The 16,180-nt window shown below is 35.7% G+C and overlaps 1 protein-coding gene across 1 annotated transcript; it reads right to left on the bottom strand.

Moving 5' to 3' along the window:
• Positions 1–449: 449 nt before the first annotated feature.
• LOC110664581 (multiple C2 domain and transmembrane region protein 16) lies at positions 450–4,170 on the bottom strand. Its single transcript, XM_021824307.2, has one exon. It carries the CDS (start codon positions 3,864–3,866, stop codon positions 558–560), a length of 3,309 nt encoding a protein of 1,102 aa, XP_021679999.2. The 5' UTR covers positions 3,867–4,170; the 3' UTR covers positions 450–557.
• Between the last annotated feature and the right edge of the window lie 12,010 nt (positions 4,171–16,180).

The raw sequence follows: 16,180 nt of genomic DNA, 5'->3' as shown, positions 1-16,180 counted from the left end.
ATTTATATATATATATATATATATATATATATATATATATAATTAATAATTTTGCTGTAATAATTCATTTTACTATAAAATTTAAGAATTATATATTTTAAAAGTAATAAAATAATTTAAAATAATATTATAAAAAATAAAATTATAATTTTAAATATATTATACAAAAAACGAGCATTTATCTAAGTATAAATCTATATTGAGAGCTTAATTTTTTTACATTTTTTTGTTTTTTCTCAGAAAAAACATTACTGTTTTCAAGGGCATAAAGCCTTGATATTGTAGTCAAATTGCCATTCGAATAACGTGCTTGCACTTTCAGAAACCTTCTATTTTCTTTATGTATTAATTCTATATATAAATGTATCTTCTTCAACAACATTTTATTTAATTAATTAATTAATTATATAAAAATATCTTCCTTGGAATCTTCATATGTTCACTACTGCTTCTTCAAAGAAGAGAGGTTCATTTTTCTGCAAGACAAAGATAATGTCGATTGCTACAATCTCTACACTCAAAGGAAGACATCCAGTACTGGTTTTTTCATCTCCTAGCTACATGATTCTATCACACAGCGAAGGAAGCCTCCTGAAGAAGTTCAATGCCGGCGACGGCATTCGATCACGGAAAATCGGATGCCTCAAGTAATAGAATCCAAATGTCATAGCCACCATTTTTGAAGGCACCAAGTATAATATTATCGCCACCACAAAACACAGCCCGATAAATATCCCCGTTGCCCTTGGATCCCTCCACGTCACTAATGCCTGCACCCTCTCCCCTTGCGTCGCAAAATCCCCCAATATCTTCTGCACTCGTATCCCTAGCGTTCGCAGCTTATCGTACCTCCTTCGTACCTCATCCGCTGATCTGCTACTTGGCAGTGTATCAAACTCCTCATCTAGTTCCTCCAGATCCACCGATTCTGCCAACGAGATTTTTGGATCAAAGTGCGGCAGTGGGTCCCTTGACCGAAGCCTGTAATTCCAGGCACCAATCACGAACACGTAAAATGCCAATGTGGGGACAATTAAATCAGGGAACCACACTAGCATCACTAGTAAAGCATGCACAAGTATTGTAGCCGTTGGATTCTTCCACTCACGCATGGCTTCTATCCACCGTACGATATCTAACGCCCCCGCGATCACGTTGATGATCCTAAACCAGTTCGCACGTACTTTTCGCATGCTAAAAGCGTGCGAATCCGCATCGACCAAGTAGGACACCACCTCGCGTCGAAGGGGTGGCTCTGATCTTGACAAGTGTTCGGCTATGATCTTCACAGCTGTGCTCCTCAACATTTCCTGCTGGACCCCCCCTAGGGGCTTTATGTGATGCATCAACGGTAGCAATGGCTGGGAGTACACGTGTAAGAAATCCAACGTCTGAGTTGTGCGTACAAACCTCACCGCCACTGCGATCTCGCCCATTTTCTTCACCCCTGTGTTTGTCAACAAAGTCAACGGATACGAGTTTCTGTACACCTTACCCGTCTCCAACGTAGATATACGTATGCGTACTTTCCCAATACGGAAATCAGGACGCGCAGCAGTTGCTTTACCGTCGGATTGGAATACTTCCCAGCTATCGAAGACCCCAATGGTCAACACCGTGGATGGATCAAAGACCTTCCAAGTGTACTGCTCATTCCATTTAGGGTCCAAGCTATCACAAACGATCCTAGTTCGTACCCATTTTGGACCGTATTTGGCTACACAGTAAGCATCCGTACACCCTCTACCGTTTACCGTTTTCATGGGTAACAAGTTCTTGCAAGCAATAATACCCAACTCAACAGTGCCCACCGGAGGTTTCCAGAGCTGCCTTGCGGTGGGCCGGTAATCGCTGCACACGTGAGCCGCTTCGTCCATCACATGATACCCACCATCAAAACATAACTTCAACTGAACTCTACCTTTGTAAGCTGCCTTCTCGGGATCTTCAAAAGTGAACCATCGAGATGCCACCATCCTGTCATCGACCCGCCTCTCTATTGTCGTAAGCGATATTGTGGCAGTCCCGAGGGTTACAGTTCCTCCAGCTTGCCGGTTCTCTAAGGTTAAAGTCAATTCGTATCTGAAAGGCTCGGCAGAAACAAAGAGTAAATCTTCATTCCATGAGGGGTTGCCGTTGCGGGTAACTGTAGCTTTAGTTTTCTGGACTTGGGGTCCTAGTTTGGCTTTGAGTTGATACGAGGCTTCTTTTAAATGGGTTGCCGGCAAGATGTCTTGAGCTTCGAGTACAGTGGCTCTTAGGTACCATAACTTTGGAGAGAGGTAAACTTTGGCTCTAGAGTTAACGTTACCGGCTGCGTCGGTTTTCCAAGCGTCGGGGAATGCCTCGTCGGCTTGTGTCCCCACCCATGTAGCAAGCATCAGGTTCCCAAGCATCGCGTCACCTCTGTGGCCTCCACTTCGTTCCAACCTGTACCATTGTGGGGCCAAGGGGCTGTCCGGGGGATCCCGCAAGGGAATTTCCGTGGCGTCGAAGCAAATTCCACCTAGGAATTTCGCACCTGCCAAGTCAGATTTGCTGTCCGCAGTTGGCGGATCCCACACCGAGACCTCAAGGATGGAGGAGGATTCCGGTGCGTCACGGCCGAATGCGAATGTCTGATCCCACTCAAAAAATGCAGTCCTTCTTGCTGGTCTGGATTGTATGCGACTGCCTGAGGTTACAATCCTTACGATGGGATTGCCATTGGTGGGTAGACCTCGTGCTTTCACCACCCGAACAAATAAGTAGTGCATCTTTTCTACCAGATCAAATGATGAACGTTCGATTGAAATACTTTCTTGCGGTTCCAATGTGTAGTTCGTGGTGGCTACTGCTGGTCTTGTGATGGGATGCGGACCGTTGATTCCAGCCACTTTCACCTCTGGCACAGATCCATATACTGACGCTATTATTTCTGGTGATTTCGGATCCCAATCATTCATTGAATGTTCCAAAACAATGTCACCATCGGCTTCCGGAGGCTCATTGGATTCTGTCGGTGGATCCCCTTGACTTTCACTTGCTTCTTTTGCTGGTACTGGTGGTGGTGGTGGGGGCGCTGCTGACTCTGGTTCTGGTGGTTTTTCAACTTGAATAGGAGCTGGTGCATTATCCGGTGGTGGTGGTGGTGGGGGCGCTGCTGACTCTGGTTCTGGTGGTTTTTCAACTTGAATAGGTGCTGGTGCATTACCTGCAGATGGTGGAGCAGCTTCCGCTGGTGACTCTTCATTAGGCTTGGCATCACCAGCTGCAGGCTGTTCAGCTGGTGGTTCTTTATCAGGCTCTTTTATGGCCTCCGCTGCCGCTTTTGACTTTTCGCCCTCTTCCGGTTGTTTGGGGTCGGATTCTGGTGGCTTTTCTGTTACTGCTTCTGCTGGTGGTGGTGAGTCTGCATTTGAATCAGCCTTCGGTTCATCTGCTGGAGCAGGTGGTGGAGGCGGCGGCGGTATCACTTGATCCTGGTAATAAATCTTCAACCCAATTTCTCCCTGTACCCAAGTCCAACTAAAGAAGGATTTTTTCTCCAGACTGTAATATATCAAGGCCTCTTCGCCCTTCCTCACAAACTGGGTGGAACTGAACCTGATTTTTCCAAGATGAAGATTCCTTCTAGTTGGCCCATAATTTTTATCGTGGTAAACATCAAGCTCAAGAGTGTCATCAAACACATTGGATGGTTTACCAACGTTGAACTCAAGCACCTCATTCCATGTAGGGTTGAGGTCACGTATAGCTGTCTTTGTGCGTTTGCGCTGCCCATAGAAGTCAATGGTAACGTAAGGACTGGAGGTGCCATGGCCGTCTTTGGGTAGAAGACTGCGAGCATCCACAACTTCAACTATTAGTTTCTGGTTTTTGGCCATATTGGTGGTTGCAAAATTATATATTATTTCATGTGTAATTGGTTCAGGCTTTTGAAGGTGAGAAAAAAGAGGAGTGTTTTGTGTTTATGGAGAGGTGATATATATAATGTGAAAGATTGAAAAAGGAAAGGAGGGAGGGATCAATAGTGGGATCTTGGTTGTAATGTATGGTATAAAATTTATAATTTAAGTCTTTATTTTTCACCTTTGTAAAATTTAAGGCAAAAAGAAAAGAAGAAAAAGAAGAGAAGAGGAGGTGGAGACAAGGAAATAAAATAAAGGTGCTTAACTTAATCTACAAGAACATCTTTAGACCAAATGTTGTATGATGAAAACCATTTTAACTAGCTTATAGCTTTGCTTCTTGAGATGATACTTTTCCTTTTCTTTATTTGGGTTTTTTTTATTTTTTATTTTTATTTTTATTATCTTATTGACGGGAGATTCCTTCATTTGAATCATTTCATCTTTTGCTTTTTGGTCGTCCCGAGCTAACCAGCCTTACGATGCCAATATTTATATGTTTTGAAGCTTAAAAAAAGCATTGATGAGTTAATGCCACGCAGGCAAATGAGCATGCCTTTTTCAAAGATGGCTGATCTTGTGTCACCGACCTAGGAGGTTCTGTCACTATAGTGTATAATAATTCATAGTTGGTTAAATTTGACAAAAGATGTGTATGTATAACACGTTAGCTAGTCACCACTACAGCAGCACTGCTTTAATATATCACATTACAATGAAGGTGTGAATGGAACGTGTCTGGCACTTACTGTTTACTGCCCTGCAAGTGGAGTGGAGATATAGGTGCTCAGAGCACTGTTTCTAAACCAAAAATTGTCGAGGAGAGGATGAGTGGCTATCTAAAAAGAAACTTTTGAAATATTAAATGACGTTTTAAAAAATGCAAATAGTAAAGGAGGCCAAATTGTATCTAAATAATGTTAATTAGCATTATTTCAAGTCTACTTTTAAGCTTGATTAATAAAGAACATAACGCGTTAGAAAGAACAAATTGACCAATTAACACGGTTAAGTTTCCCCTTTTTTTTTTTCTGCCTTTTCTTCTTTGTCAAAGGAAGAAGAAAAGAAGATCTGTGGTTGTGGGGGCAATGGAGGGGAAAACGAGGAAGCTGGGAGTGGAGGACTGACCAAGAGTCCACCACTGTCCTAGCTAGCTGTATTCATTTTTCAAGGATAATTTTCTTTTAATTATGGCATAAATTATTACGTGAGTAGGGTAACACATGCTCCTGTGTATTGTAAAATTTGTCCAAAACTAAAGTAATTTCTTTAAATAATAATAATAATAATAATAATAATAATAATAATAATAGTTACACGTAATATTTTGAATTTAGTTATTCAAAATTGAACGCAAAATTTAACAGTTACATATACAATTGCAACCTTAATCTTTAATTCGATTTTTATTATCCACTCCAGTCGAATTTTTCTTTTAAAATTAATTTCTCTGAACCCATTTTTAATAGATAAAATTGCTTTAGAGATTTAATTAAGTACTCATTGATAAGTTTTAATTTGATGCATGATTTATGCAATATAGTTAAGTATATTGTATGAGTTTTTTCTTTTTGGTTAAATATTATATGGGAAATTTTAGATGTAATTTTTCAGCTTTAATTAGAGTAAATAATTTTATGAACAATATTCACATGTATATCAATTACGTGTTTTTTTTTTAATAAAATTGAGTGCATATTCTCTGTTTTTAAATTCATGTATTTAAAATGGGAGGATAATTTTATAATTTTTTTTATATATTTAGTTATAGTTGAGACTTAAACTCGAGATTTCATCTCCTGAAAACGATTTAATACAATGGGAAGAAATATGATTTTACATGTTAGTAATAGAAATTGCACTTGGCATATTAAATAATTTCGCATGATAGCTAGTGATTAACATGTTTAATGATATATTGTTATTCGATTTAATTGCTAAGAAGTTATATCTAATCTCATATATAATTAATTAACTTTTTTTTTAATATATAATTGTTAAGATCTTACATTGATTTTGGATGAGATAATGTGTCACTTATATGGTTTTGAACACTCTTATCCCTTTGAGCTAATTTTTAGAGGTGAATTAAACCTAACTCATTTTTTTAAGATGGTATCAGAGCCTCCCCAATGTTTAAGTTTTCCATAAGTGTTTCACATTTCAAGTGTTCAGCTCCAAGTATCAGGAGAATGTATTAAGATCCCACATTGGTTTGGGATATGGGTAATGTGCTTCTCATATGGACTTGACACACCTCCTTCCTAAAATTAGCTCGAGTTAGATTTAGATACGACTTATTTTTTTAAGAATAATCTCTTTGCCTATTCGGTTTTATACTTCATTATACATATCTATTTGATTTTTGATCCCATTAACTTGCAACTTTTTAACAATATTTGAAGTTTTGTGGGGAAATATAAAGCATCCTAAGGACCAATCTGTAACTTACAAATTTTCAAAATATTTAAACACTTTTTACATAATTAATTTTTCACTCTTCCTTTAATTATACTTTATACTTTTCTCTCCTTTTCTGATATTTTAAATAAATGAATTTTAAAAATTAAATTAATTAAAATATTTAAATATTATAAAAATAAAAATTTATATGACAAACCTAGGGGTGATTTTATGTATTATTTTTTTTCTAGGGTTAATTAATTACATAATATGATCGTACGTATAGACAAAGATTGTGAATAAAAGCAGCCATTACATCTGTTTGACTCGGTCTGATTCGTACATCTCTGCTCTTAGCTCTTTCAGTACAATGTCGATAAAGCTATACTCGTGTTAGGATTTTGAGATGTGAATTATTGATTTCTATTAGTCTTAAGAATTGGATTCTGTCGCTTGATCCCCTTGACTTTCACTTGCTTCTGGTGTTGGTGGTGGCGCGGGCGCGGGCGCGGGCGCTGGTGTTTTTTCAACTTGAGTAGGAGCTGGTGCATTATCTGCTGGTGGTGGCGCAGCTTCTGCTGGTGATTCTTCATTAGGCTGGGCACCATCAGCTGCAGGCTTCTCAACTGGTGGTTCTGTATCAGGCTCTTTTGTGGTCTCTACTGCCGCTTTTGACTTTTCGTCCTCTTCCTGTTGTTTCGGTTCAGATTCTGGTGGCTTTTCTGTTACTGATTCTGCTGCTGGGAGTGACTCTGCATTTGAATCAGCCCTCGGTTCCTCTGCTGGAGCAGGTGGTGGTGGAGGCGGCGGTATCTCTTCATCATGGTAATTGTTAGAATAGAACTGCCATATTTATATTAAACTCTCGTTGGCCCAATATTCTGTCATTAAGTTAATATTATGGCCCTTGATTTAAATTTTAATCTATGTTTTATTTTTTACTAACTTGATTTAGGTTTTAATAAAAAGGTTTTTTCTCCAGACTGTAATATAACAAAACCTTATAAATATTATAATATATAAAATAATTAAAAATATTATAATATATAATATTAATTATTATAATTTTATTTATTAAAATAATATTTTTTTATTATAATTCACCCCCTTTAATAATTAGTTTTAAATTCATCATTTTTCTCCAGACTGTAATATAACAAAACCTCTTCACCCTTCCTCACAAACTGGGTGGAACTCAACGGGATTCTTCCAAGATGAAGATTCCTTCTAGTTGGGCCATAATTTTTATCATGGAAAACATCAAGCTCAAGAATTTCATCAAACACATTAGAGGCCTTGCCAACGTTGAACTCAGGCACCTCATTCCATGTCGGGTTGAGGTCACGTATCGCTGTCCGTGTGCGTTTGCACTGCCCATAGAAGTCGATGGTAACGTAAGGACTGGAGGTCCCATTGTCGTCTCTGGGCAGAAGACTGCGAGCATCCACAACTTCGACTATTAGTTTCTGGTTCTTGGCCATATTGGTTGTTGCAAAATTATGTAGTATTTCATGTGTGATGGGTTCAGGCTTTTGAAGTTGAGAAAAAAGAGGAGCGTTTTGGGTTTATGGAGAGGTGATATATATAATGTGAAAGATTGAAAAAGAAAGGAGGGAGAAACCTTTAGACCAAATGTTGCATGATGAAAACCACTTTAAGTAGCTTACAGCTTTGCTTCGTGAGATGATACTTTTCCTTTTCTTTGGGTTTTTTTAATTTATTATCTTATAGACAGAAGATTCCTTCATTTCATCTTTTGCTTTTTGGCCATCCCTAGTTAACTAGCCTTATACCATACCAATATTTATATGTTTTGGAGCTTTAAAAGCATTGATCAGTTAATGCCACCAAAGCAAGTGAGCATGCTTTTTTCAAAGATGGCTGATCTTTTGTGTGTTACCGACCTAGGAGGTTCTGTCATTATACACTCTTGCATAATAATTCATAATTGGTTAAATTTGACGAAAGATGATGATGTCCCAAAATATGTCCAAGAGGGGGGTGAATTAGACTCTAAAAACAATTTTCGGTTCTTACTCAAAACCTTTGAAAATTGCAGCTAGGTTCAACTCAATTGACTAATGTGAAATATGAACAATTCAGCTCTATTGACAAGTTGATTCAAAATTAGGCTATATGTAATCAGTATACTGATCTAACAAATTATATTAGCATTCAGTAGAGATATCAGTAATCTGGATAAATTTTTAATACAGCAACCAGAGCAGTATACCAGATATATTAATTGACAGCAAATCAAATAACAAGCAGATTATATCAGATATCAGCAGATTTAGCAGTAAACTGATTTTCTCAGTTTGCAGCAAGGTTAACAGCAAATGGCCTCAACTTTCATGTCAGCAAAAACATATCAATCATAAAGTTAAAATGCATAAATGTAGAGAGCAAGGGTTGAGAAAATGAACACTGAAATTTTATAGTGGTTCGGCTCAACTAGCCTACATCCACTCTCTCAAAGATCTCACTTTGAGTCTTCACTTCACTATTCTTCTCTTTTAAAGGCAAGAGACAAAAAGCCTTTTTACAAATCTTCTCTCCAAAGCTTTTACAAGTAACTTCACACTTCTACCAAGTGTTATCTCAAACACTTTTCTCAATCAAGCTTTAATGGGTGCTTGAATGACCTCTCATAAATGATAATAATGTGTTTAAAACTCACTCTCACTCAATACAACAGAATCTATAAAGAAGAGATGAGTAAATAAGCCAATGATGAGCAATAAAAATACTTTGAGCACTTTGAATGAAAGCTTTTATGATTTTGAACAGTGGAGAGACTGTCATTAAGTGCAAAATGGCCAAAGGTAGGTGTATTTATAGCTTTGGAACATTTTTGACCGTTTGAGAACTCATTTGAACGTTACAATTACGAATTTCAAGAAAATAGCCATTATTTTGTCTTTTTTTGTGATATTGTGCAGAGTTGAGACAGTTAGCATACTGAAAAAAATAGCAAACCAGTTAGCATACTAAACAAGTAGCAAACCAGTTAGCATACCAGGAAAACTTTTCTGCATAACTTTCAAAACTATAAAACTTTACACCAAATCATAGTCAAATACTTTTAGGCCAATAATGATATTTAAAAGAAAAAATCTTTTGAGGGATTGAAAATAAGCGTAATTGATTTTTACTCCTCAATTCTTTTCACAAGCAATCCTAAAAATAAAATTGACTCTTTATACTATATGTACCTTTAAATCTGATTTTCAATGCAGCCTTGGAAGGTAACCTTTTCTTCTTTTATCTCTTTTGATTCGTCCTGTGTTATCTTTAGAATATCATCCTTCAAAAGCATGAATCCATCATAAAATCCTTGTGTCTTTTCCTTTTGTTCTTTTGAGAAGCACAACACTTAAAACAATGTTAGTTTGATTCTAGTTGAGTTTTGGTATCATCAAAATCTATGCTCCTTTGAGCTTGTGGGGTCAACATCTCCCCCTTTTTGATGATAACAAAACTCAATTGAATCACCATGTAAATATTAATAAGTGTGAGTATATGTATGAATTTATATCTGAGAATAACTCCCCCTATGTATGTGCTTATATCAACAATTAATCACAAATAACTCCCCCTTAATAATTTCAATGAAATATTCATAAGCATTTTCTTAAGGAGTCAAGTGTGACTAAAGATACTAACTAAATATGCACAATGTGCACACTAATCACAAACTGTATATCATTCACAAGTTATATCAACAATATGCACATTATAAAGTTATGTCAACAATATACTAATCACAAACTATATCAACCACAAGTTATACCATCAAGATTACTCATTCATTTTCTCCCCCTTTTTGTCAGCATCAAAAGATAATGGGAGAAATCATGCACATGTGTATAAATCAAAATTCAGTTTAAGTGCAGTGAATAAACAGTGAAAACAGTAACTGATATAGCAAACTAATTAAAGTTCAGAAAAACTAAAAGTAGCAAACTAAGTAGCAAATTAAGAGACAGATTGTTAGACAAAATTTAATCAATAAACAGGCAGTATGGTTGTTTATCCTTTCAGCCTAGAGCTTCTTCTGATTGGTCTTGGAGCAGCCATCTTCACTTTTTTTGGCTTGACAGGTTTATCACTCAAGGTTTGAAGAATTTCAGCAGCCATTTCAGTTCCTGGTGTTAAGGGAATAACAGGGCCAGCTGCTAACTCGATTCAAGCAGAGTACCAGATTCTCACAACTTTTTGCCAGATGGTTTACCAGTTTGCCCTTTCTGCTTACTGCTTTGTTGTTTCTTTTGAGCTGTTTTTGCTTTTTCTTTGCAGGAGCCGCAGGAGCAGGAGTCTGTCTCTTGAGGGCAGTTTGTAAGGTGGTTTCCATTTCATGATTTGCTTCAGAATAAAGTAGGCAAGATTAAATTCAATTTGATTCACAATATGCCAAATCATGCAGAGATCAAGGGTACTTAAATAGTTTGGACTGCCAGTTCTAGGATTCAGCACATAGATGACAAAGCTATAAAGAATTTTGATGTATTGATGAGCATGGGTAATGCTAGTCTTATCTTTTACTTCCTCTTTAAACACTTCAGCCTCAAAATCTCTTTTATTAAATCCACCAACAGCAAAAACTTCTTTGTGAGAACAAATTTTATTTCCACTGTTTGGGATTCCTAGGGTTTTGGCTAATCTATCTACCGTCACTTCATGGACATTTCCTTTCATTTTCACCTTAAAAGACTCATCTCTTTCAGAATCATCAACTCTTAAATTCTTATAAAACTCTTAAACTAAGTCCACATATACTCCTTCAGTGTCAGAGCACAATTTGTCCCATTTTTGATATTCAAACAAAGATTGTAAAGGAACAGAGATTTCAGTAAAAGCAGGCCAGTGGATGTACCTTGGTTCATGAATGGCCCTTTCCATATGCATAACTAGAGCTTTTGAAGTCTTTTTCTTTTTGTTTCCTTTTTCTTGGACAGGCTCACTAGTTCTTTTCTTGGGTGTTTCTTTTGATTTTCCAATTACTAGAGGAGCGTCTTTTTGTGGAGGAGGAGATGCAGGAACACTTGCATCTGTGGAATCCGAATATGATGAATATGTAGTGACTTTTGCTTTGCCTTTTCCTTTTCCCCGCGCCATGACCAACCCAGAAGAAAATTAGGCCGTAGGGATAGTGAAAACTGGGTTTACAAATTTAACGATGTGAGCAGCCAATATATAATCATTCGAAGCACATCAACATATTTCTAGCACAATTTAGCACAATGTCATAAAAATAGAACAGACAGTAAGAAATACTCGGGTTTTTGAGAATCCATGGCAATCAATTCATGATTTTGTTATATACCACATTTTTACATAATGCTAATATTAAAACAAATTTAGCAGCTAATTTCAAAAGCGAAACAAACAGAATAATCATACACAAAAAAAAATAAAACACATTTCCATTAACGCTTCAGATTCAATACCTGAGACTTGTAGAGACAGAAAATGCGAATCGATACCAAATGCGTTAGAAAATTTTAATCCAACAAGAAGTGGTTTCTTTCGGCAGATTTAGACAAATAACAGGGAATGAATAGAAAAATTTTGGGGATTTTCTAACTTGAAACAATCGATTTGATTCACAGCCAATGGGTTTCGGAAATTTTTAAGGAAGATGAAGAGAGACAATGGTTTGGAAGGTTGCGAGCGAAATGGGTTAGCAAGTGGAAAGAAGATGCATCCGTTCGGGTTTTGGAGGCGATGCGACGAAAAGAGAAGAGATTTTGAACTTTAAATCTGAAAAGGCATAAATGGAGACATTTGCAGAGAGACGGGTACCGTGTACCAGTGGAGAAGCAGAGAGAAGATTGATGGTTCTGAAAAATATTGAGTCCCGCGCTAGTTTATATGTCAAAAGTCTATTTTGCCCTTAAAACACATAGAGATTCAATGTTCTAAATAGAGGGGTATTTAAGTAATATACTCTTTAAACATGCAGAATAGGCGCTCGAAAAGTGAAAATAATTTTAGAATTTTAGTACAATCAAACCTGACTTCCAGTTTGCCAACGAAAAGTTAGGAGTAGTGGTAAAGCATTTAGCAATCAAGAAAATTAGCAAACAAATTAGTATGCCACTGTGATCAAATTCTGCAGAATACTGTTCATATCAGATTAGACCCAGAAATTTTCAACTAACACCAAAAATATCAGAACACATCTTTAACACTACACACCAACATTTATCACTTCATTTTCATTTAGAAACATGAGAATGCATCAAAACTTAATCAAGAGCATCAATCATACCAAGTTCTCTTCTTATTTTGCAGAAAATTTCCTCATTAAGTGGCTTTGTAAAAATGTCGATAAGTCGCTTTTTGAAGGACAAATTCAATTTGAATATCACCATTTTGAACATGATCCCTAATAAAATGATGTCTAATTTCAATATGCTTGCTTCTAGAGTGTTGGACAGGATTTTTTGATAGGTTTATAGCACTAGTATTGTCACATCTTATAGGAATGTGATTAAATTGAATTTCAAAATCTTCAAGCTATTGTTTCATCTACAAAATCTGTGCAACACAACTTCCAGCTGCAATATATTCAGCTTTTGCAGTAGAAAGTGCAACAGAGGTTTGCTTTTTACCGTGCCATGAAACTAATGCATGACCTAGAAATTGACCAATTCCAAAAGTGTTTTTTCTGTCCAGTCTACTACCAGCAAAATCTGAATCACTAGAACCAATAAGATCAAATGATTCACATTTTGGATACCACAAGCCAATGTTGTGAGTGCCAATGAGGTACTTAAAAATTCTCTTAACTGCTATAAGATGAGATTCTTTTGGACATGATTGAAATCTTACACATAAACATACACTAAAATGAATGTCTGGTCTAGATGCTGTCAAGTAGAGTAAAGAACCAATCATACCTCTATAAAGTTTGTTATCTACCTCTTTACCTTTTTCATCTTTCTCCAATTTAACTGTTGAGCTCATGGGAGTTCCGATGCTTTTCATATCTTCCATTTTGAACTTCTTTAGCATATCCTTTATGTACTTGGACTGATTTATAAAAATTTCATCTTTCATTTGTTTAATTTGCAATCCAAGGAAGAAAGTAAGTTCACCCATCATACTCATTTCAAATTCACTTTTCATCATATTTGAAAATTTTTTACAGAAAGAATGGTTAGTAGCACCAAAAATAATATCATCTACATAGATTTGTACAATAAGCATGTCTTTCCCTAGTTTTTTAATAAAAAGAGTAGTATCCACTTTTCTTCTTTTAAAATCATTTTGAAGCAAAAATTTACTAAGTCTCTCATACCATGCTCTAGGAGCTTGCTTTAAACCATAGAGAGCTTTAGTAAGCTTATAAACATGATTTGGAAAATGAGGGTCTTCAAAACCAGGAGGTTGAGCCACATAAACTTCTTCATTAATATATACATTTAAGAATGCACTTTTAACATCCATTTGATAAAGCATGAAATTCTTAAAACATGCAAATGCACACAACATTCTAATAGCTTCAATTCTAGCAACCGGAGTAAAGGTTTCATCAAAATTAGTACCTTTCTCTTGGTTGTATCCTTGAGCTACTAGTTTAACTTTATTTCTAATTACATGTCCTTTTTCATCCATCTTATTCCTAAATACCCATTCAGTTCCAATAACAGAGTGCTTTTTAGGTTTAGGAACAAGTGTCCACACTTTGTTTCTTTCAAATTGATTTAATTCCTCTTGCATAGCAAAAAGCCAATTTTCATCATTTTGAGCATCATCATATGTTTTGGGTTCAAATTGAGAAACAAAAGCAACATTATAAAAATATCTTCTAAGTTGAGCTCTTGTCATTATTCTTTGTGACGGACTATCAAGAATGTCATCTTTGGAATGATTTCTATGGTACCTCCATTCTTATGGAATATCTTGATGTTGAGGTTCCTCAATTTGTAGTTCTTCCACATTTGGTTGGGAGTCTTCTTGAATTTCAACATTTGTGGAGCAAGGTAGTTCTTCTTCTTTGTCATTTTGATCATCCTCCACTAGTTGTTTTGAATCAAGCTCATCTTTATTTGAATTCTTTGAATTTAGAATCTGCTCAATTTCATCATCACAAGAATCTTTCCTTTGCAAGGAAGTGTTAGCATCATCAAAAAGTATATGCATTGATTCTTCCATGGTCAATGTTTTTCTATTGAAAATTCTATATGCTTTGCTATTTGTTGAATAGCCTAGAAATATTCCTTCACAAGATTTAGCATCAAATTTCTTGAGATTGCTGTCTTTGTTATTCAAAATGTAATATTTGCAACCAAAGACATGAAAATATGCAATATTGGATTTTCTTCCTTTCCACAGTTCATAAGGAGTTTTCTTTAAAATAGCTCTAATGGAAACTCTGTTCAAAATGTAGCATGTTGTATTTACAGCTTCTGCCCAGAAATATTTTGGTAAACTGTTTTCATTTAGCATTGTTCTTGCCATTTCTTGCAAAGATCTATTTTTCCTTTCAACAACTCCATTTTGTTGTGGAGTTCTAGGAGCTGAAAATGTATGATAAATACCATTTTGAGAGCAGAAATTTTCAAACAAACTATTTTCAAATTCTTTTCCATGATCACTCCTCAAAGATGTAATGCAATATCCTTTTTCATTTTGAGTTCTTTTGCAAAAAGCTTCAAATATATCAAAGGTTTCATCTTTATGAGCAAGAAAGAAAGTCCATGTGAATCTTGAAAAATCATCACCAATTACAAATGTATATGCCTTGTCTCCTAGACTTCTAGGTGTGATTGGACCAAAAAGATCAAGATGTAATAATTCCAATGGTCTAGATGTAGTTACAACATTTTTTAATTTAAAAGATGATTTTGTATGCTTACCAAGTGCACATGCTTTGCATTGAAATTCTTTTTCAAATCTTAACTTTGGAAGTCCTCTAACAAGGTTCCTTCTAGAAAGTTTAGCAAGTGTACTCATGCTAGCATGTCCTAATTTTCTATACCATAACCATGCACTATCATCTGAAGTCATAAAGCATGTTTCACAATTTTCTTCAAGACTTATTAAATCAAGTAGGTAAATATTATCTATTCTAGCACCAGCAAACATAACATTGTTTCCATGAATCTCACAATGTGTAGAAGTAAAAATGACTTTAAAACCATTATCACATAGTTGACTAACACTTAAAAGATTATACTTTAATCCTTGAACTAATACAACATTCTCAATGTAAGGATTTTTACCAATAGTTCCACATCCAATAATTTTAGCTTTACTTTTATCATCAAATTTGACATAACCTTCTTCTTTCAAAGTAAGAGAGGAAAACTTGTCTTTATTTCCTGTCATGTGCCTAGAGCAGCCACTATCAATGTATCAATGTTCTGTTTCTAGCATACTCCTTAGGCAGACCTGAAATCAGTTAACTGTTCTTAGGTACCCAAGCAACTTTGGGTTCTTGTGTGTTAGTAATATTAGGTAGGGTTCCTTTAGGCACCCATACTTTCTTTGCCTTAAAGGTTTCTTTCCTAATAGGACAAGCATTAATCATATGACCTTTATGATTACAATAAAAGCATGTAATATTTGGTTGAGAAAAGGAAGTAGCTTTAACAAAAAATTGTCTGTATTTTCCATATTTCATAAATCCATCATAACCAATTTCAAATTTTTCATTTGTGGATCTTTGATTCCCAAGAAGTATATCAAGTGTTTCTTTTCCTTTTGTAAATTTAGTTAAATCTCTTGTCAAAGATTCAACTTTTGCTTCAAGAATTCTATTTTTCTCAAGAAGTTGTTCACACAATTCTTTTGATCTTTGAAGCTCATCATTAACTTCCTTAAATAATTTTATTTGTGATTTGTAAAATTCATTTTCCTTTGAAGCCATACTCAAG

This window comes from Hevea brasiliensis, unplaced genomic scaffold, assembly GCF_030052815.1.
Source record: "Hevea brasiliensis isolate MT/VB/25A 57/8 unplaced genomic scaffold, ASM3005281v1 Scaf5, whole genome shotgun sequence".
Lineage (NCBI taxonomy): Eukaryota > Viridiplantae > Streptophyta > Magnoliopsida > Malpighiales > Euphorbiaceae > Hevea > Hevea brasiliensis.
The sequence above is the reverse complement of the archived record's forward strand: the minus strand, read 5'-3'. Positions and strand labels throughout refer to the sequence as shown.

What these genes read in the sequence shown, in the direction of transcription:
- LOC110664581 (XM_021824307.2), bottom strand. Translation starts at nt 3,866, where the DNA reads ATGGCCAAAAACCAGAAACTAATAGTTGAAGTTGTGGATGCTCGCAGT.